The sequence below is a fragment of the Lactuca sativa genome, chromosome 6 (genome assembly GCF_002870075.4).
Source record: "Lactuca sativa cultivar Salinas chromosome 6, Lsat_Salinas_v11, whole genome shotgun sequence".
NCBI lineage: Eukaryota > Viridiplantae > Streptophyta > Magnoliopsida > Asterales > Asteraceae > Lactuca > Lactuca sativa.
The window spans coordinates 69,263,345-69,286,188 of NC_056628.2; the positions used below are offsets into that span (position 1 = coordinate 69,263,345).

Genomic DNA, 22,844 nt, shown 5'->3' on the forward strand with positions numbered 1-22,844 from the left:
CACAGCTTGCTTTTACAAATCACACTACTTTTCAAAATCATTCCTTACAAGGATGAACGAAAATAATGACATACGTACATATATCTATGATTATCAAGGCAAGACTCCAAATGATTTTATAGAAAATATCGGATTTTCTGAAAGTACAATGAGAATGATTCTAAAAAAGTGTAAACGGTTTTATATAAAAATGCCTATAACTCACTAACTTTTTAGTTGACGCTTTTCAAACGACTTGTATTCTCAGGGATCTAGTAAACAGGTAACAAGGGACGCAGATGCTGGACTATTTAGCTGTAGTTTGGAATTTTTCTGTTTATGTCTCTTTTGTGTAATTCAAAGAACAAATACAATATGTAAAAAATGTAAGTTTGTCATCTCAATGTATGATGTTTGGATTGCTCTGTTTCATGTATATTCAGTTGTTATGATATTGCACAATGAAGTCACCCACCTCCGGACGTTTCCGCCGTCTGGTCCGGAGGTGTGACAGATTGGTATCAGAGCATTGTTTATAGTAAACTGGTATATCTAGACATACAAGATATACAACTATAAATACAATGGGACTAAAGAGAACTCTGTCTAAAAGTATGCTTTAAGAAGATAAGTATTTTATAAAAGTATACAAAATTACTAACCCAGTATCATAACGAGGTGAAACCAAAAGTAGCTAAAGGTTGAACACTACAGTCAAACCTGGGCAGCTATGTAATCATATATGGGATCAATATAGCATGATCAACTATATTTATTTGAGATATGGTCAACATGTGCTTGGGAGTGATGGTGGTGTTGCAACAAACCTAAGATCTGCCAATTATGCGCACAACAAACCTAAGATCTACCAATTATGCGCACAAGAGAATACTAAAACACTATAGGAGTATTTTAGGATACTATACCCCCCCCCCTCACACCTAAACTATCCCCGTATACCTCGTGTCGCGACTCTTGCGCCAACGATGTAGTTGAAATTCCTCGCCAAGACTTCTGCTACCCCGTCACGGTGATTGCGAATGGGACAAGAAGAGACCAAAAGAAGTCCAAGAGGAAAATCCAGAAATGGATCCTAAGGAACATCGAGATATGAATCGTGAAAGGAGGATTCCGACTAAGAACCTAGCAAGGATAAAAGCGCCAAGGAAACCCTTGACGAAGCGCCACCCAATTGATAGTAGATCAGAGACTCTTTCACCTTTCCCTTCCCAGATACATAAATACCCCATATAAGTACTCCTACAGTGAACATACCTAAAAACAAAACGATACCCACGCAAAAACAAGATGAGAAATTGGATCCTATCCCATCTAGAGCATATCTCCTCGAAAGACAATCCGATCCACAATTGACGTGCACCAAACTCCGATAGCCAACACACTCATGAATCAGGCATCGCCTCTGTCTAGGCCACAAGTTGTTGGATTAGTGTCTAAGTCCATAACTATTTTGGTATGTACTTGACCCGATTGTGCATGGTCCTTTTGAGTTGCCTTCACCAAAGCAACTTGATAGGATGATTTATGGAGAAAGAGTATTAATTATGATTTATTAATATATTATATGAATAATATATTAAAAGAGAAATCATATTGTTTAATTAATAATAGTCAAGAATTAATAAGAATTAATTTTGTGGCTAAAAGACATTAATTAAATAAAGGGGACTAGAATTGTCAATTGTGTGATAGTTGAATATTGGGCTAATGGACTCCATATTAGAGGGGTGGACGAATTTGATGGGGAAACCTATTAGAAATCGTCCAAGGCCTCTAAGAAGGGAGTCCATGGGCTGCTTAGGGCCTAAGCAGTCAAATTATGGTTTCCTTGTTTGATAACCCTAATAGCCTCACTATTTAAGGACCCCTAGAGCACCAAAAACGTGGCCAAGGAGTTTCCTTAGGGTTTCTAGACGTTTTTGGGTGCCTCTCCTCTTTTCTTAAGTCATCCTCTTGCTCTTGGCGTTTGTGAGCCATTAGAGGTACTACACTTGTGGTACTTGCTTTCAAAGCTAAGGAGATTCAAGGAACTAGTTGTTATTACTATATAACAACAAAAGGTATGTATTCTATTCTTCTATGTGGATTTCGAAAATAGTACTATCATGCCAGGTTTCTTTTTGTGTTCATAAAGTTGTATAACTAATAGTGATAACATAGATCCAACTCTAGGGTTGCATGCACACATAAGATTATTTGTATAAACCCATCAGTGGTATCAGAGCCATTGGTTTTTGTTTTCAATTAGCATTATACAAATGTATGAAGTTGACATATTAGGGTTTATGGCTAATAAACCCTAGGAGGCATGAATTTTCAATATTAGGGTTCTTGAACCCTGTTTTTCGAAAATTGACTAGGGTTTCCCAAACCCTTTCCTTAGCCTCCAAGATTTCGAATTCTAGGGTTTTCCAACCCTTGGATTTCGAAATTGCCTCCTTCCCCATGATTAGATCCTAAATTTTAGGGATTTGGATAATGTCATATCTTGTAATTATCCTTTAAATGTTTAAATTTGGTAATTAAAGATTTTGAATTATCCCATCCTATAATTTCGAATTCTAAGGGATTTAAGGGATTAGGTTAAATTATTTGTTTAATTTAAAAGATATCCTTACCAAAATAGAAGATAATTGTCAAATTAATTAGATAATCATTGTCTTATGTGATAAACTTGATTTATTTGAATTATTTGATAGATTATCTTGCAAGAAATTGAATTATGTCATATTTAGATAATTACTAATTAATTGGTTAATTATTATTATTTGTAATTTGATGTAGAATGTTCTTGATTACGTTTTGAAAAGTTTCAAATTTTTCCCTCAAGTTTTGGAATTTAATTTTGATTAAAAGTTTAATTTTTGAAAGTCTAAATTCTAAAACCCTAATTTTGAAAGGTTCAAATTTACACCATTGTGGTTTATTGATTTAATTACAAGTTTAATTAAAAGAAAAAATTAATAAGCCATAAATAAAAAGGTTTAAGACCAATTAAATTAAAGGTATAATTAATAGTTTAAACCACCTAGTATTTTAAAAGTGTAAAATACACCTTATACTATATATAACATTAAAAGTCTAATATCATATATGTATAACTTAAACTGCTAGTCTTACCGTTAGTAGGCCTCATTCACGAAGCCGATCTATAAGGGGGGTATAAGGTTATGGCATATAAAATAGCCGTTTAATGGGTGTCCACTCTTACCCACCGCTTCCTTGATTGGCGGAGGGTCGTTAGCCGAACGGGTAGGATAGGGAAAACCCTCTCCTCATTAAAAGTATAATGAATAATAAAGTAACTAAATGTTTACAAAATTCCCAATCTTAGTTAGTTTAGGCAAAAGTGAATTGATGCAATTCCATGAAATTACACTTTGTACCCTTGCTAAGACGTTAGTGGAGCGTGTGTAGTTAACCGGCACACTAATTGAGTTCTAATCAAAGGTGGAAAAGGGTGACTCGATGTTTGTCATAGTTTGGTGGAGCGTGTGTGGTTAACTTGCACATCGAATAAGCGACTGTAACATTGGGGGCACCATGTACATTTGCATGGTTATTCACACCCTGTTTTGTGATCCTCGGCATCCCAGTCACAAATCGAGGGGCATATCGAGATTTAAACATGCCATTGAAAAGTTCAATGAATCTCAAAAGATCTAGGAGTTTTCAATACATTTAAAACTTAAATTTCCTTTTCGTTTTTCATGGTGGAAATTGGTAAATTGTCATTTACCTACCTTCAAATATTTTGCAACTAGATTAACACATCCCTCTTCTAGGTTGTAGAGTATTGTGTTGGATCCTAGCCTCAATGTTTCATTTGGGTGTTACATCAAGGATTCTAATCAACTTAACTTGAATTTTCTCCCGTTTTGTAGATGTCTAGTTATGACAATCATGGTCTTCCCAAATTCCATGAAACAAGCTTTCCAAATGAAGATGATGTTCCACGATATAATCGAGGAACAAGAAATCATGATTCACTTCCTCCACTTCCTCCAATTATTATCCCTAACCCACAAGTTCGAAGGCTTGAAAAGTTCAAGATCACTCAAGCCCTTTTGGCAAGTAAACACAAAATGGGAAACCTGTGTGTGCACATGTCTTATAGATGAAGTCACAAATTGATAGGTTAAGGATGTTGGGTGTCGAGATTTTAGGTGAGTTGGCTATTGACTGGGTTCTTCAGTCGCTTCCTGAATCATATAGTGAGTTTATTAGAGAGTACTATATGATGGATCATTACGTGACCCTCATTGATCTCACCTATTTGCTTATAGCTGCTGAATCAGCAATGATTTGGCGTGCTAGTCAAGCAAATTTGTCTGGTGAATCAAAATTCCAAACTTCAATGGACATTGAAAATGGTGACATTGGAAAATCCAGAAAAGGTAAAATCTGAGATAGTTCCTTGTGCCATTCCAAAAGAGTCCATTTGCTTTTATTGCCAAAAGAAGGGGCATTGGAGACAAAGCTGCCCTATTTACCTGAGAGATCTAAGAGATGGGAGAGTCAAGATGTACGGCTCTACTTCAGGTAAAATCCATTAACTAACTCTTTTAAGTTCCTATTCTAGATTCTTAATACATTATGTGATAAGATTACATTTTGATGTTTTGTAGGATCGAAGAAAAGAGAGGAAGCTTAAGGGAAGAAGTGAGTTGAATCTAATCGTGAAGAAATGGATTTCGATCACATTGCTTGAAGATTAGTTTTGAGCTACTACTTGGAGTTAGAATAGATTGTTAAGAAATATGTAATAACATACTTTTTCAATTGAATTGCATTGTAAGGACAAAATTTTCCGCAATAAAATAAATTTTGATTTTATCTTATTTATTTATCCTTGCAATGACGTGTATGAAAAAATTGATGTTTGAAGGTTTCTATTATTAGCAATAATGGATTTGATTTTTAATTATGATATTTGTGGAGATGTCAAGAATTTACCAGATAAGGAGAGTTTCTCATCGCCCAAGTTTCAATTGGACAGAAACTTGGAATCATACAACTTGATTGCGTTATGAATGAAAACTTTTATATTTGGAAATTAGACTAATTCTTTGACAAAGTGTCAAGTGAAGGACTAGGAGACCGAGTACACTAGGTTGTGCGTTGATCAAATCCACCACAAAGAGAGATAAGATATTCGTCGTGACTAACTAAAAGTTTAGTAAATATATACTTATAAGATTAAGTGTAATTCTGAGTTGATTGAAAGAGTTTAAATGAATAGCAGAACGAATAAAGAAGAATCAAGTAGGCAGAAAGATAAAAGTTTCTCTATTCTAAGAAGAAGGGAGAGTACCTTTTATTGTGTTTTATGATAAGTCTTAATGATTAAGAACCATATCTCAATTGATCCTCTAAGTGAGTCTTAGTGCATTTGTATGTCTAAGAAGAGGAATCGAGAATTGTTGAAATGGTTAAATCAAGAAGTCAACCATACTTCATTCCAATATCAAGTCTTAGAGTTATACTCCAAGATTGTGAATTGAGTGACAAGTCTTAAGAAGGTTTATAACACTCAACAAATGTGGAATTTGGAAAAGTTTTCTTATTCTTGCCCATTTGAAATTGGTAAGTTGTGTTGTCTTGGATAAGACAAAGACCAACTAGGACCAATTATGTGAAGTGTTTTGTCTTGATAAGAACTACAATAACTCTTGAATATTTGTTTTGTCTAGAAAAGTTTTCTGACAAGAGAATCATATATGTCAAGAGGTCAGTGGGAGTTTTAATGATCTTGAAAAGTTTTCAAGAACTAATCAAGAATAAACCTAATCAACAATCACTACCACACGACTTGAGGTTCGTAACCTATTCGTGTCATTCCAGTTTAGTCAACTATGCATGTGAGTTCTATGAGTTCTCAATAGATTGCATAAGGGCAAGGCACCTTGATCAATGGAAGGTACATTGAATTATAGGGGTGAGCTGCTAAATAACTTGGAAGCAATGATGGGACCCTTAATGGCAAGAAATTAAGAAGAACAAGTTTTGTCCACTAGAGTTTGGATTTGTCACTAACATTATCTTGTGATTATGGTTATGACAAATTCACTTGGATAAGAGCACATACACAATAAAATCTAAGTGTCATAAGGTTTCACTCCTTCATGAAAATGATTGTGAGGAAACGCTTTCACTAAGAGAGATTTTGAAGATAACATTATGTAATTTGGGTTTCTCAAATTCAACTATGATTACGACATCCCTCTTCATAGTTCGAATTGTGGGAAATGGCAAATAGGTTTGAACATTTTAGACTTATTGCTATAAGTTCTAGAATCGTTTAGACACACACATAAGTTATCTAAGAAAAGGTGTATGAGGTTGAGAATCTTAGATAAAGTCTTATCGAAGCGTCTTAGTATTAGAAATATGAACTTACGAAACTCAATAAGCATTGTTTTCTAGAAGTTCAACTGTTTTCTGAATACATGTCAAAGCTAGTGGGAGCATAAGTGTTATGCTGGTATAAATATAATCATCATGTTAGTGGGAGCATGATAACTATGGTAAGTTGCAAGTTAGAAATATTAATTATAGAAAACAAGTGTTTTAATTTGCAAAGTTGCAAGGGTTGAAAAGTTGTTTTGCTATAATTAAGGGAGAGAATATTGTACTTCGTTTCGAAATCTAAGAGCTTAGATCGAGAAATTTTAACAAATTTAGTCAAATATATGAATTACATTCTCAAAATTCGATTATGATTACGGCATCCCTTTTCTTAATTCGAGTTTTGAGAACATGGTAAATAGAAATATTATGGCAAAAGACTGATAAAGTATCACGTCTTTATGTAAGACATTATGCTTCGTGTTCCATACGCTTCGAGTATAGGATCGATCATATATGCTGTAATAATTGACCGTTCTAAAATTTTCCAAATGCCTGGAGCATTAAGAGGGAAAAAGGACTAGAACCGGACATGACTAAGTTTATTAAACAACTATCAAAGGACAATCTAAGGTTCGCCAAGGATTGGTTGCATGTGAATAGTTGGAAGTATAGTAGTGGATGGACCATACTGACATTATTATTACAAGATTTGATAATGAGTTGTCATATGGAAAATGTGGAAATGCTTCCATATTGGGAATTGGACGTTAAGAATCTATATGTCTAGATTAGAAACTTTTATGCAGAAGGATATTCAAACGAATGTACCTTGAATATGAGACTTCGTATCTATGGAATTGTTTTGCAACAATCTCCAGTAGAGGACTTTGTAATTTCATTGGCAATAGTCTTTGTGACTTTAGTGCAGTGACATTACGAAAGGATCGTTGCATAAAATGTTAGAATATAACATATTCTATAAGTGGCAAGAATTTGATATTCTTACACATGTGATAAGGATCGGGAGTTATGAAATGATTATGATTGAAAATGTGTTCATTTGATCTATTTCACAAAGTAAGGACCATAGGTAAACATTGTGTGCATGCTAAGAGCATGGGACAATTGTAGTAATAATTCAAGTAATAAGTTAATTAACCGAAACAACAAATAATAAGTAATCGATATGGTGATAAATAAAAGGTGTTTTATTTATACTCAAAGGTTTGAGACCATATAGGATTAGTATTATTCTTGTGTTTCACTTTGCATATTTTGACTTCCTGAATAATTAATTATTTGGGAATAATCAAATTATTCGAATGGTCCACAATCATTCATATGTTGGAAGTAGGTATGAATGAAGACTGTCATGAATTGGTTTGTAGATTTTCTAAAGTGTATTAAACATAGCAAAGGTTTACTGCAACGTTCATGAGTGCTTATGAATATGATTTTGAGCATTGTATTAAACTCACGCTCATAAGAATCACTTCATGGATTTTATCACGAGTGATTGTGAGTCGATAATATTGTATATTCTTGAAACCGAGACGTGTGAGTTGTTATTTACTGGTCGGTTGCACATTGATGATAAGTAAATGCACCAGTAACTTGGTGTTATAAAACTTATTGTTGTGTGTGATTCGATGAGTGAATGCAAGCGAGCATATGAGTCAAAGTTTATCCATTCCTTTTACCCAAAGTAGGATAAAAGCGATATCTGTGGGCCCCTCGATGATTTAGTGATGACACCTAAGCGTTTGGCCAAGCCGAGAGTAAGTTGATGTGTTTAATTGTAGTCTGTTGTCAGTCGTCATAAATCGGAAGTCGGGAAACAATATAGAGAGACTGATTAAAATTCATGTCTTATGTCTATACGATATCTTAAGAATGGAGGATTATATGATCCCTTATCTAAAGGACACGTTTCTGATAAGATCAGAGTTGACAGCAACTATTGAAAGCTACGATTGCTAATCAGGATCTGAAGTCATACGCAAAATAGTTATTAGACTTATCCAAGTGGGAGACTGTTGGATTAGTGTCTAAGTACATAACTATTTTGGTATGTACTTGACCCGATTGTGCATGGTCCTTTTGGGTTGCCTTCACCAACGCAACTTGATAGGATGATTTATGGAGAAAGAGTATTAATTATGATTTATTAATAAATTATATGAATAATATATTAAAAGAGAAATCATATTGTTTAATTAATAATAGTCAAGAATTAATAAGAATTAATTTTGTGGCTAAAAGACATTAATTAAATAAAGGGGACTAGAATTGTCAATTGTGTGATAGTTGAATATTGGGCTAATGGACTCCATATTAGAGGGGTGGACGAATTTTATGGAGAAACCTATTAGAAATCGTCCAAGGCCTCTAAGAAGGGAGTCCATGGGCTGCTTAGGGCCTAAGCAGTCAAATTAGGGTTTCCTTGTTTGATAACCCTAATAGCCTCACTATTTAAGGACCCCTAGAGCACCAAAAACGTGGCCAAGGAGTTTCCTTAGGGTTTCTAGACGTTTTTGGGTGCCTCTCCTCTTTTCTTAAGTCATCCTCTTGCTCTTGGTGTTTGTGAGCCATTAGAGGTACTACACTTGTGGTACTTGCTTTCAAAGCTAAGGAGATTCAAGGAACTAGTTGTTATTACTATATAACAACAAAAGGTATGTATTCTATTCTTCTATGTGGATTTCGAAAATAGTACTAGCATGCCAGGTTTCTTTTTGTGTTCATAAAGTTGTATAACTAATAGTGATAACATAGATCCAACTCTAGGGTTGCATGCACACATAGGATTGTTTGTATAAACCCATCACAAGTAACCCAAAGTGACTCCCGATTTCCAACCATCTAGCATAATGGAGACCGTAAGCAAAGCACGTTATATGGGAATGTAAATCCAATCCCCCACGAGTAACAAGAACGCCATTCCAAACGCCTTACGAAACCCACCAGTAGGACCAGAAAACTATGTAGACCATGTGCACTCTTTAAAAGAGAAAATGACCATTCGGAGACCACAACTCATAGAAATCAAGGCAAAGACAGCCTCAGTAGTGTCAAGAAACTTCATTGCGATCATTGCTGCTTTCACTACACAGGAGAGAACTTCTCATAATTCTCATAAATTCGCTTTTACCCTCACACCCACAAACTATGGGTATTGGAAGGCCATGCTAAAACCCTTTCTCGTCTCCAACAATCTGTTCGGTTATGTCGATGGTACAATACCATGCCCTGAGCCCAAAGTCGGCACAGGAGAGACAATTACAAACAATCCTAGTTGCTCTCGTTTGATTTCTAACAATGCTCATGTCCGTATGATCATCATCTCTACCATCTCAGAGGCTTCCTTCCAGCATGTTCAGGGTACTACCTCACGAGATCTATGGCTACAATTAGAACGTGTTTATGCCCCAACCAATTCTTCAAGAGAGTATACATTAAAAACCCAGTTGCTAAAACTCACCATGAAAGGCGATGAAACTCCTCTTGCCTATCTTGCACGTGCACAAGAATATGCTACTGCACTTGCTAATATTGGTGAACCTGTTAAAGACAAGGATCTGGTTCTTCTTGTTATTTCTGGGCTACGTGAAGAGTATAACGGACTCAAGTCTACCCTCTTAGCTCGTCACCCACCTGTTACTTTCATTGAGCTACATGCCCTTTTGAGTGATCATGATTATATGATAAATAAAAATCTTACTGTTGTCCCTGCATCACAGCCACACGTGTTTGCTGCTTCAACAGAAACATCACTCAACATTAACAATTTTCAAAGCCAACTTCAGTCTCTACAAAGCATGGCGTCCCATCTTGGCTTCCAACTTAATCCAATTGCTCCACAAAGTGTAACTCCTCAAGCTTTCTATGCCTCACGGCCCCAAACAACAACTACAGAGGCAATCGTCGAGGAAACTCGCGTGGGAATTTTTAGAATCGATCTCGTGGTGCCAAATCAGGTCCCTCCAGACAATTCTCTTGGGCCTCCACACAAAACATTGTATTTGGTCATTGCAACCGTTGTGGTATTGGCCATCTTCCATCTCAGTGTCCAAATAACCAAGATGCAAGTAACTCGCCAAAACCGAATTTGCAGGCAAATTTCGCAACCTTTGCTAACAATGTCTCTACTTTAGGCACTACTTGGTTCCCTGACACAGGTGCAAACTCCCACACCACACCAGATCTGTCCAACCTTGACACCTCCGATATCTATCGTGGTCCTGATTCTCTTCAAGTTGGTGATGGTAACCCTCTTCCTATTCTTCATATTGGATCCTCAAAATGTTATTCATCTAATAAAACCTTTAATCTTTCCAATATTCTTCATGTTCCTGATATCAAGAAAAATCTCTTGCAAGACAACAATGTTTTCTTTGAATTTCACTCCCCTTTCTTTGTTGTGAAGGACGAACGTACTCGCACCACTCTTCTCACGGGATCAAGTAATAACGGTCTCTACTCGCTTCATCTTCCAAGTTTCAAGCCTTTACCAAAGTTGGCTCTCACAATAACTAAAGCTTCCTCAAGAATCTGGCACCACCACCTTGGTCATCCACATCAACGTGTTTTTGACACTATTGTTTCTAGTTGTTCGCTTCCTGTTTCTACAAAACATTGTTTAGATTTATGTTCCGCTTGTCAGTTAGGGAAATCTTCCAAACTTTCTTTACCTAGTTCATCTTTTTGAAGCAATAATATTTTAGACTTAATTTATTGTGATGTTTGGGGTCCCTCACCTACTTTATCATTTGATGGTTGTCGGTTCTTTTTACTTTGTGTTGATCATCACTCTCGCTATATGTGGTTTTTCCCATTGACACATAAATTTGATGTTTTTCAAACTTTCACCAACTTTGTCAATATGGTAGAACGACAATTCAATACCAAACTCAAAAGTGTTCAAACCGATTGGGGAGGGGAATTTCGTAATCTACCTTCCTTTTTCTCATCACTTGGAATTATTCATCTTCGCTCATGCCCTTATGCTAGCGAGTAAAATGGTTTTGTTGAGCGATGTCATCGTCACGTGGTTGAAACTGGCCTTACTCTCCTTGCTCATGCCAATCTTCCCCAACGATTTTGGCAGTTTGCTTTTGAGACAGCCGTGTATCTTATCAATCGCTTACCATCTCGAACCTCATCCAATAGATCACCTTACCAACATGTCTTTAGTCGAAAACCTGACTACACCTTTCTTTGGGTTTTTGGATGTGAATGTTTTCCACATCTTCGCCCGTATAATAGATACAAAATGGATTTCCGCTCGGCTCCTTGTACATTTCTTGGTTATAGCCCACTACACCATGGTTACCGGTGCCTTGACACCTCTACGGATCGAATCTACATTGCTCGCCATGTTCGATTTAATGAGAATGTTTTTCCGTTCAAACGCCCACCTCCTCCTAGTACCACTCCTACCGCTATGTATGTTTCGTCTCTACCAAGTTTTATAACCGATCCTACTTCTACTACTACTATTGATGACTCACCTCCAACCATACCTCCTGCATCTCCTATAACTACTCATTTGGCAGCATTGCCACCTATCACCACCGAAACTACCTCGACTGAGTTGTTTGATACCTCTCTTGTTGCCATGCCACCTCCTGCTCCACGCACCCGTCCCCCACATTTACGCCCCAACTCGAAACGAACTACACCTTATAGCCCCTCGGCATATCATGCTACTGCTTCTATTACCGAACCTACCTCATTTTCGGTTGCGAGCAAATCTCAGGAATGGCGGAATGCCATGTCAGAGGAATACACTGCTCTTATAAAAAATGGTACTTGGACTCTTGTCCCTCCAGTTCCTCATGTCAACATCATAGATTCCAAATGGGTTTATAAACTTAAGCGAGACCCCGAGGGCAATATTTCTCGCTACAAAGCATGACTTGTAGCAAAGGGTTTCAAACAACAAGCGGGTGTTGACTATCATGAAACTTTCAGTCCTGTGATCAAAGCCACCACAATTCGGGTTGTCCTCTCTCTTGCTGTAACTAACAAATGGTCAATTAGGCAATTGGATGTTCAGAATGCATTTTTGCATGGTGACTTAAAAGAAACCATTTACATTTGGCAGCCACAAGGATTTGTTGATCCTTTTAAACCTGGTCATGTGTGCCTTCTTCACAAGTCTTTGTATGGTCTCAAGCAAGCTCCACGAGCTTGGTTTCAACGCTTGTCCATTGTGTTGCATCGTTTTGGTTTTTCGGGGTCTCGCACTAACCCATCTTTATTTATTCTGAAAACAGGTTGGACTCAAATTTACATTCTAGTCTATGTGGATGATATCATTATTACAGGTAATGATGATGCAATGATTGCTCACCTCATTCAACAATTGGGTTCCACTTTTTCCATTAAAGACCTTGGTCAACTGCATTACTTCTTGGGCATTGAGGTTGTTTCTCGTAATTCTGACCTCATATTGTCCCAACGGAAGTATATTTTGGATGTTCTTCATCGTTCGGGTCTCAAGGATTGCAAATCGGTCCAATCTCCAATGACCACCACTCAGGTCTTATCTATTGGTGACAGTCCTCTCTTGTCGGATCCGACTATCTATAGACAACTCGTTGGAGCTCTTCGGTATGCTAGTATCTCTCGTCCTGACATTGTTTATGTCGTTAACAAAGTGTGTCAATTCATGCATGCTCCTACCGAAAACCATTGGTCTGCTGTCAAACGCATCTTGCGGTACTTACAGGGCACGATTGATTTTGGACTTCTCATTAGGCATGATTCGGGTTCCTCTCTCCAAGCCTTTACAGATGTTCATTGGCAACACTCTGCATTTGATTCTTTACATGCTTTCTCGAATTTAGACTGGGCAGGATGCCCTGATGATCGACGTTCCACGGGAGGATTTGCTATATGTAACGCCCGTAGATTCGAGCTAGTCAAATTAGAGACGATAAACATCAAAAATGACTTTTTGATGGAATATTATTTAGAAGGATTAATCTTAACCAAGTTGTAGTATATGTCACAAGGTTTCCGTGCATATAAAGAACGCCAAAATCCGAATTATAACGAAGAAGTTATGACCTGTCGAAGTTTCGCGGCAGGACCGACATGACCCAGCGCGACGTAAATAGTGAACTTAAGATAGATAGATATCTATCCTTAGTGATCTAAACGAGAGTTGAAGATTACTTCGATAGTAGTCCAACGATAAAAAGACAGACGAAAACAGAGTTTAGATGAAGGAGTTATGAATTTCGAACGGAGTTTTCCTGTCCCGGCCTACTAAAGATAATATATAAGTAATATACTTATAATATATTAAAAATAAAGTCAAAATTAGCCAATGGCGTTTAAACAAGAGTTGTAGAGCATAATCTTACCTACGTGTCTATATAAAGAACGTCGAAAACGGAGTTCGTATGCGAAAGTTATGAATTTCTGAAGTTCGGGGCGCGAACCCCAAAGCTGTGTCAGAGACCACGACGTGGCAAGCAGTGCCACGACGTGACAAGTCTTCTGACACCTCCGGGAGTCCCCCAGATGCAACTTGAGATGACGCATGCAATGACGTTCAAGCCCACGACGTGGGAGAAGTTCCCACGACGTGGAAAACGAGAAAACAGCCCTATAAATAGATTTGAAGGGGTAGCCGTTTGTGGTTGCCAAATCTATCTTCTCTCTCCCATATTACATCGTTTTACGTGCAATTTTAACCCCCTGAAGCCCCGGTATCAACCCTAAGACCCGAAGCAAGTCCCAAAGCCCAAAGATCCCGAGAAGAAAAGAGTTTCCGAGCCGAAGCTCTGCCTGCGAGAAACCCGGTGTGTGAAGTGATCCTGGTTTCACCGAAGAATAATACTTCTACAAGCCGTAGTGCTGTCCGATCATCTTCTGATCAAGTGAGTGTATAGTCACTTCCGTCTTACACATAGATATGAAGTATTTTATAAAATACGTGCTATGTGTATATATATTGTTGTTTATATGAGTGAGTGTGTGGTCACTTTCTTCTAACACATAAATATTAAGTATTTGCTATGAAATATGTGCTATGTGTATAATATAAAGTTGTTTATATGTGTGAGTGTGTGGTTACTTTCTTCTAACGCATAGATATGAAGTATTTGCTAACAAATACGTGTTATGTGTTTATACATTGTTTGCTTATTTGAGATGAGTGTGGAATGGACGTTTTATATAGTTTTTAAATGAGTTAAACTGTATATGTATTTTATATATGCGAATATGTTGGGTAGAACATGGGTAGATGAGATAGTTGGTATGTGATAAAATGAGGAGGTATGAAAGATGCTTAAGAATAATATCGGTAGATGCACCAAGTAGTGAATGTCGTAATCTTAGCAGATGCGCTTATAGGATAATGTCGGCAGATGCGCCAAATAGAGATGTCATAATGCTATCAGATGCGCTTAAGCATAATGTCGGCAGATGCGCCAAATAGAGAATGTCATAATATTAGCAGATGCGCTTATAGGATAATCCTGGCAGATGCGCTTATAGGATAAGGTCAGCAGATGCGCCTAATAGTGAATGTCGTAATCCTGGCAGATGCGCTTAAATGATAAAGTTGGTAGATGCACCTTAAATAACAATGGAATTTGTGTCTATTCCTTAAAGTCAAATTTTAGGAATGAATGAATAAATGATAGGTGATTCTTAGGGTAAAACCTTAAGAAATAAAGAAGATAACGGGGATGGGTAACTGGGTTGATTGTTTGATGATTAAATATAATAATTATATTATTGTGGGTTGAAAACCCTACATGCTCACCAGGCTCCCAAGCCTGACCCACTCAGTTTAATTGTATCACAGGTATCGATACGAAGCTGCTTTGCACTGAGAGATTAAAAGAGATGTAAATCACTAGAGTAAATGAATGTATGTTCTGTTTATGCTTATGTGTTTATATCGGAACATGACATCCCGATGTTTTATTATTTAATGAAAATACATTCTCTTTGAGAAATGTTTTGATAAGTTTTTATCATATCTTGTTTTGGGAACAAATTCCGCAACCGTTTTCTTTAAACGATTACTCTGATTTATAAAACAAAGCATAAACAAATCGGTTTTTTCTGGCCGTGAAAATGGGGATGTCACACTATATATTTGGGATCGAACTTGATCTCCTGGACTGCCCGAAAACAGTGTACTATCTCAAGATCTTTAACTGAGTCGGAGTACAAAGCCCTTGTAGATACGGTGGCTGAATTAGTCTGGTTGAAAGCTCTTCTCAATGAATTGGGAGTTTTAGTTCAACGTCCTACACTTTGGTGTGACAATCTTGGTGCTACCTATCTGGCTGCTAATCCGGATTTTTCATGCTCGCACCAAACATGTTGAAGTGGATTTTCACTTTGTTCGTGAACGTGTGGCTTCTGGTCAATTATGTGTTTAGTTCATTTCTACTGCTAATCAGATCGCTGATGTTTTTACCAAACCGCTGTCTTCTCAAAGATTTCTCTTTTTACGATCCAAGCTACAGGTCGTTCCCCACCCCTTAGCTTGCGGGAGAATGTTAGACTAAGTTTACGTGTTCCATTGTATTTTACTTAAATTAGAGGGTACCTAATTGTATTTATCTAACCTATATATATTAGGAATAGTAAACTTGATATTTTTTTTGGCAAAAATGGTCCCTGCATTTTGCTCCTCATTCTTTATCTATTTTGATATTTTTGGTCATTGCAATCAATATTTTTACACTTTTTAAGTTTGGACACAAAACTTTAACGGTTTGACAACTTTGATCCCTTTTCTAAAAATTTGCTAATTCCTACCTTTTTAATTTTTTAACCGTTTTGAAACTTCTGATCCTTGCAGTCGAAACTTTTATATTTTTTCATAAAAACATGAAAAAAATGGTCTGGGGCAAACTCCGGACTTTTTATCCTTGCATTTTCTACGTCTGTCATATTTATCGATTGAAAACAATATTGAAAGCTTCTGACCCCACGTAGCGGGTAACCTTTCTAGTTTTATATTAAACAAATTAAAAACCGTTAAGTATCAATTTGAAACATATAAACAATGAATGGTTAAGTCACTATAGGATGCGAAAAGAACCGTTTCCTCAAAGCTCCATTCTTCGATTGCTAACTTGTATTTCCACAAATTAAAATACATTTTAAAAAAAATAGTAAAATATTGTCAACTAACCATTTGGTCTAATAACAGCAACAACATCGATCTTTGTTTATAAAATTAATATTATATTTGAATGAACATAGAACATAACATAATGAACATTACATGTCATTAGCAACCATGATTTAGATCTAAGCAAAATAACAAAAACTAATGAGAGAAACTATAATAAAACAATTAAAAATCATATATTTTTAACTTATTCCAAGTTTATATATTCAAGTAAGATAAAATATAAAAAATCATAATTTCGGATACCGGATATCCGAAATATCCAAAAATATATAAAGTGACTATCCGTATCCAAATCCTAAAGTCACGATATCCAAAATTCCGATATCCGAAATTCTAGATAATTTTGGATTCAAATTTTATGGATTATCTCTTCGGATACCGGTTTTTATTAACACCCTTAGTTCTAGGGCGTGGTTCTTTTTCCGGCTTCAAACCAACTGGTGTGGTAAAAATAAATAAATAAAAATAAAAACTTATTTACTAATTTAAAATTTTTAAATAATAATTATTTTGTTAGGCGATGCTAAAGCATCAAACAGGACAGCTTTCAGTATCGCTAGGAAAACTGCATCCCCAAAATTTCAGTAATCAACCAAAACCCTAGAAAATGCCACCATCGACCTGACTTTCATTAGGGGTTTTCCGGAGGTTAGCGAGCATCATAGCACTGCCGATTCAAACAATGCCGGAAAACAAATCCATTCAATTCAGGTCGTCCTCCATTAAAATCCCTCCTTTTGTCCCTATTCACCACCACCGGCATCAACACCATCACCATCACCATCACCGCCGCTCACTTCCTCTCTTCGCCGACCTCCATCTTTCAATTTCTTCAATTCTTAACAATTCCAAACACTCACTCACTCAATTCATATCTTCTTCCATCAGCAAATTCCAACCGAGTACTCAGAAACCTCCAAAACCCTCAAACCCTTTTCACTCCAAAAAACCACCGCTACTCTGCTCGGCTTCATTGGCGTTGGCCCGGGTCGACGAGGAGGGCGGTGAAGTAACTCAATCGAGTAAGAGTCATTCAGTGAGCCGACATGACGACGAGCGTGTGCTAATCAGTGAGGTTTTGGTGAGAAATAAGGACGGAGAGGAGCTTGAAAGGAAAGATTTGGAGGCAGAAGCCATAGCGGCATTGAAAACATGTCGACCTAATTCAGCTTTAACTACACGCGAAGTTCAGGAAGATGTGCACAGGATCATCGGAAGCGGGTATTTCTCTTCTTGCATGCCTGTAGCAGTAGATACTCGTGATGGCATCCGTTTGGTGTTCCAGGTATGCTTAAAAACTCATACTTTGGGTTCTAATTCTATGTAATTAATAACTTTTAAGTATGTAAGACATATCTATAGTTCTATACACTAGTATGGTGTTATTTACACCAGTATCTTTTGGCATAAGGTAGAACCAAACCAAGATTTCCAAGGCCTGGTTTGTGAAGGAGCCAATGTTTTGCCAACAAAATTTGTAGAAGATAAATTTCGTGATGGATATGGTATGTATCTTTCATCTTATGAATGAATGAATTCTCCATAAAGTTAAGTTACTACTATATTTAACTGATATTTTGTTAAGTTATGCAGGAAAAATTGTAAACATACGACAATTAGACCATGTTATAAACTCCATTAACGGGTGGTATATGGAGCGTGGCCTTTTTGGTTTGGTTAGCATCCGACTTCATTACCATTTTCTCTTAAACAACATATTTGCTAATTGATATCCAAAAATGTTATATAACAGTGTTTATTATGATGAAATTGAAATGATCAGGTTTCAGGAATTGAGATTCTCTCTGGAGGAATTATTAGGTTACAAGTTTCAGAAGCAGAGGTCAACAATATATCCGTACGTTTTCTCCGTAGAACGTAAGAAGATCTTTACTTTTCTAATTATATAATTCTTTAATTCTGAAAATATTTTGATTTTTAACATTATCATCTATTTGTTGGTTTTAAAATTCAGTGGTGAGCCAACTACAGGTAAGACAAGGCCTGAGACGATTCTTAGGCAACTTAATACCAAAAAGGGGCAGGTATTTTAAACAACATGTAGCATTCTATCAACAATTACCTTTTTTCTTTTATTAAAATTTGTTAAAAATGAAGATGCAATATCAAATATGAAACGTGAAATGCTATTATCAGGTATATAGTATGCTTCAAGCAAAACGAGATGTAGACACATTGTTAGCTATGGGAATTATGGAAGATGTTAGTATTGTTCCACAACCTGCTGGAGGTAATATAACTGATGACATTCCAATTCATATAATCAAGATTCAGAAAATAGAATAAAGTCTTTTTTTATAAATCAAAGATGTTGCAATTTTCTACAGATTCAGGGAAGGTGGACCTCACTATTAATGCAGTTGAACGTGTAAGTGGAGGCATTTCAGCTGGTGGTGGAATTTCAAGTGGGTATGTTATTATTATTATTATTATTATTTTTTTATAAAAAAAGATTTTGTCATTTTGATGTATATTTGTTGATTTATAGTAGTTTTACTTATGAGTTCTTTCATTTGTAGAATCACAAGTGGCCCTTTAGCAGGACTTATTGGAAGGTAATAATATAATGTCAAAGATTATACTTTTAATTGTTTTTTACATGGTTTTGACTTTTGTTTGTATAATTTTTTTTTTTTTGAATTAAAGTTGTGCACTTTATCATCGAAATCTATTTGGGAGGAATCAAAAGATAAATCTTTCCCTTGAAAGGGGACAAATTGACTCGATCTTTAGGATCAACTACACGGATCCTTGGATTGAAGGAGATGATAAAAGGACATCAAGAACAATAATGGTTCAGGTACCCTTTTGAAATTTGAATTTAATTTTGTAAAAAAGATTAGATTTTTATTTATGGGTGTTTGTGTTTCAGAATTCAAGAACCCCTGGAACTCTTGTTCATGGAAATCAACCCAATAACACTAATCTAACCATTGGAAGGATTACAGCTGGCATTGAATATAGTCGCCCTTTTAGACCAAAATGGAGTGGAACAGCAGGGCTTATTTTTCAGGTATTATAAATTTATAATAGTTAAAAAAAGTTATGTTGAAAGTAAAAAAGATGAAACCTTTTTACCTCTGTTTGTTTGGATGGAATGGAATGGAATGAGTCATTACTTTCCATGGTCATGTTTGACTGTTGTGTAGGAATGAAATGATTTTTGTAAATATATTATATGTAAATAGAATGTATAGTTTTAAGTTTTAACTCTATTTTATGTTATTTTAATTATTATTAACAAAGTTTTATTTACAAAAAGAAAGTTGAACATAATAGAAAGTCATTAAACCCGAAATAAGTTATAAAAAAAAATAATATTTTCTGTTATTTTACAACAGTAACATTTAAAAAAAAAATCTTTTTGTATCATTAAAATATACATAAGTAAACAATTGTTCTATTGCTATTTATCATTCCAAATATTTTAAAATAAAAAACAATATGTTCTCATTATTTTACAAAAAGTAACATTGTAATTTAAATAACATAACTAAAAAAATCTGAATCTTATTGCGTTACTGAAAAACACATAAATAAAAATTCGTTAAAATCCAATTTATCATTTCATCACAAATTTATAATTAAAGCAATACATTTCGTGATTTTACAACAATAACAAAAAAAATTCAAATCTTTTTGTATAATTCAAAATTACATAAATCAAAAGTTGTTTTATATTTCTATTGTGCTATTTATCATCCATCACAAAAAAAAAAAACTCCATGACTAAGAATGAAAATTAACAAAACCACATTGAGGAATCATCCATTCCATTCTATCGAGCAAAACAAACTACGCAATGGAATGAACCATTCCATTCCATCTTTGATTCCTTCATACTAAAACAATACCTTACTATCATTCCACAATTCTGTCCAACATTATTTATATTTTTAAATATAAATAATAAATAATAATTTTTGACATTAAAAACAGCGTGCTGGTGCTCGTGATGAAAAAGGGAATCCAATGATACGCGACTACCATAGCAGCCCACTAACCGCAAGGTAATTTTCACCTCTTTCCTATTTAGTCAACCTACTTTCAAAAACTTTACAAAATGACAATTTTCTCCTCACTATTTTCAATGTAGTGGAAATATCCATGATGATATGGTACTTGCTAAGCTTGAAACTGTTTACACTGGTTCAAGTGACCCTAGTTCTTCAATGGTAACACATATCATATAGTATAACAAACTTCTATTTTTTTTTCTCTATAATTACGAAAATGCCCTCACAGCTTTTAAATTTTTTCAGTTAGTTGTAAACATGGAGCAAGGGCTTCCTGTTTGGTCAGAATGGCTGGTTTTCAATAGGGTTACTGGTCGTGCAAGAAAAGGACTTGCAATTGGCCCTGCTTCCCTTAATTTGAGGTAATAATAATATACAGGAAATAGCAACCTACTTATTATTATTATTATTATTATTATTATTATTATTATTATATTAAAACAAAAGTTGTTATGACTTATGAATAGTTAAGTTTTAGGTTTTTAGATTTTTGCCACTAAAGTTTTTATTTTAAGTTTTGGCCAGTGCATAGTTCTGGAGTTTTACATTTTTGCCCCAAATTTTTGTTATTTTAGACTTTGGCCACATAATCTAAAAATTTAACTATTTGTTTTAGACTTTAGCCACAAAACTTCTTATTTTGGCATATTTGATCCCTAAACTTTCATACGTTTATACTTTCCACCACTTTTTTGAATGCCACTCTCCATCCCTCACTTTGTAAAGTGCCACTTTTAGCCCCTCAATTTTGAACACCGACATTTTCATCCCTTTAACTTTCTCATGTTTGCAGATTTCACATGCTTGGTCCTTATGTAGAAAATAAATTACAATAACGGTCCTTGTAATTTACATAATAGGTCCTTGTGCAGAATTATATCTACAGGAATGATTCATATGTTTAAAAAATTACATAAATGCCCCCGTCTAATAACAAATATTAAAAAGTGAGCTTTTGTCCTTACGTCGAAAATGAATTACGAAAATGGTCCCTATGATGTTTCTTTTTTCAAAAACAGTCCCTGTAATTTTCTAAGCAAAACCTTTTCTATGTGGATACTTAATATTGTTTGATAAAAGAAAAAAGTAGGGGTATTTTCGTCTTTTTAAAATGTTGTATGAATACACAGTCTATCTGGTGGACATGTCGTGGGAAATTTCCCTCCCCATGAAGCATTCCCCATTGGTGGAACAAACAGTGTGAGAGGATATGAAGAAGGAGCAATTGGATCAGGGAGATCTTATGCTGTTGGTTGTGGAGAGATTTCTTTCCCTTTGGTAAGTTTTTTTTTTTTTTGTTTGAAATGCCTATTTTACCCTTGATTGTATTTCGTCGACCTGGCAGGTGGGGCCCGTAGAAGGAGCCATGTTTGCCGACTACGGAACTGATCTTGGTTCAGGCCCAACCGTTCCTGGTAATTCCTTTATTTTATTTTTTCAATCTATTAATAATTTAAATATTTAATATCTCTTTTTAATTTTTAATTTTTAATTTTTAAAAGGGGATCCTGCGGGGGCTAGGCTAAAGCCGGGAAGTGGATATGGTTATGGAGTGGGAATGCGTGTAGCGTCTCCTTTAGGCCCTCTTAGACTTGAGTATGCTTTTAATGATCAAGGAACAGGGAGGTTTCACTTTGGAGTTGGTCAACGAAATTGACTTTTTTTTATTTATTTTATTTTTTAATTTTTAAAGTTTTGAGTATATTATCTTTATGGTGGGAAAAAAATATGTTGTCTAGAAACGAGGGACTTAATGTGACAATAGAATAATCTTTTTTATGTGGGCACACGTGAGTTTAGATCTCTTGCACATGTGCTTGTGATCTTGAATTCTTGATTTGTTCAAGGCTTCGAAGAACGATGTATTTAGTGTCTTTTAAGTTTATTGGAAATATGCGTTTTGGTTATGGTAGTGGTTTGAATTCGGTATTCGATATTTAATTAACAATACATTTAAGTCACTTTCATTTAATTAAAAAAAAACAATTCTAATCCCTTGGGAGATCTCTATTTGCTACAAAATTGGTTTTATGTATGATCATCATAATGAATATAGAAAAAAGAAAAAGAAATGTATAAACGTTTATCCAGTGAAGTTGCAGTTATACGATGCCAAATTATTTAAAAACTTTAAAAACAAATTTGAAGTTCTATGAGGGATTTTGAAAAATTAATTTGGTGTTAAAATAAGAAAAAGATATAAATAGAATGTTACTAACGGTTTTTGGCTATAAGTGACTTGAACCGTGTAGATTTAAGAATAGAATAACATGTGGAAA

The 22,844-nt window shown here is 35.4% G+C and overlaps 1 protein-coding gene across 1 annotated transcript; it reads left to right on the forward strand.

Annotated features, from left to right (window-relative positions):
- The first annotated feature begins 17,051 nt into the window (after positions 1 to 17,051).
- LOC111877484 (outer envelope protein 80, chloroplastic) lies at positions 17,052 to 22,472 on the forward strand. The gene is made up of 16 exons (XM_023873999.3): positions 17,052 to 17,813; positions 17,940 to 18,033; positions 18,122 to 18,204; positions 18,312 to 18,406; positions 18,504 to 18,573; positions 18,686 to 18,779; positions 18,877 to 18,958; positions 19,069 to 19,104; positions 19,196 to 19,349; positions 19,422 to 19,562; positions 20,489 to 20,559; positions 20,646 to 20,724; positions 20,812 to 20,927; positions 21,696 to 21,843; positions 21,911 to 21,980; positions 22,068 to 22,472. The coding sequence occupies exons 1-16, from the start codon at positions 17,211 to 17,213 to the stop codon at positions 22,220 to 22,222; spliced, it is 2,091 nt and encodes a 696-aa protein (XP_023729767.1). The 5' UTR covers positions 17,052 to 17,210; the 3' UTR covers positions 22,223 to 22,472.
- The last annotated feature ends 372 nt before the right edge of the window (positions 22,473 to 22,844 follow it).

Bases quoted from the DNA above. Each gene is read 5' to 3' on its own strand.
- LOC111877484 (XM_023873999.3), top strand. From the start codon at position 17,211: ATGCCGGAAAACAAATCCATTCAATTCAGGTCGTCCTCCATTAAAATC. The intron at 18,574-18,685 runs GTATTTTAAACA...TGCTATTATCAG, and splicing joins TTAATACCAAAAAGGGGCAG to GTATATAGTATGCTTCAAGC. The intron at 19,105-19,195 runs GTAATAATATAA...TTTGAATTAAAG, and splicing joins TTAGCAGGACTTATTGGAAG to TTGTGCACTTTATCATCGAA.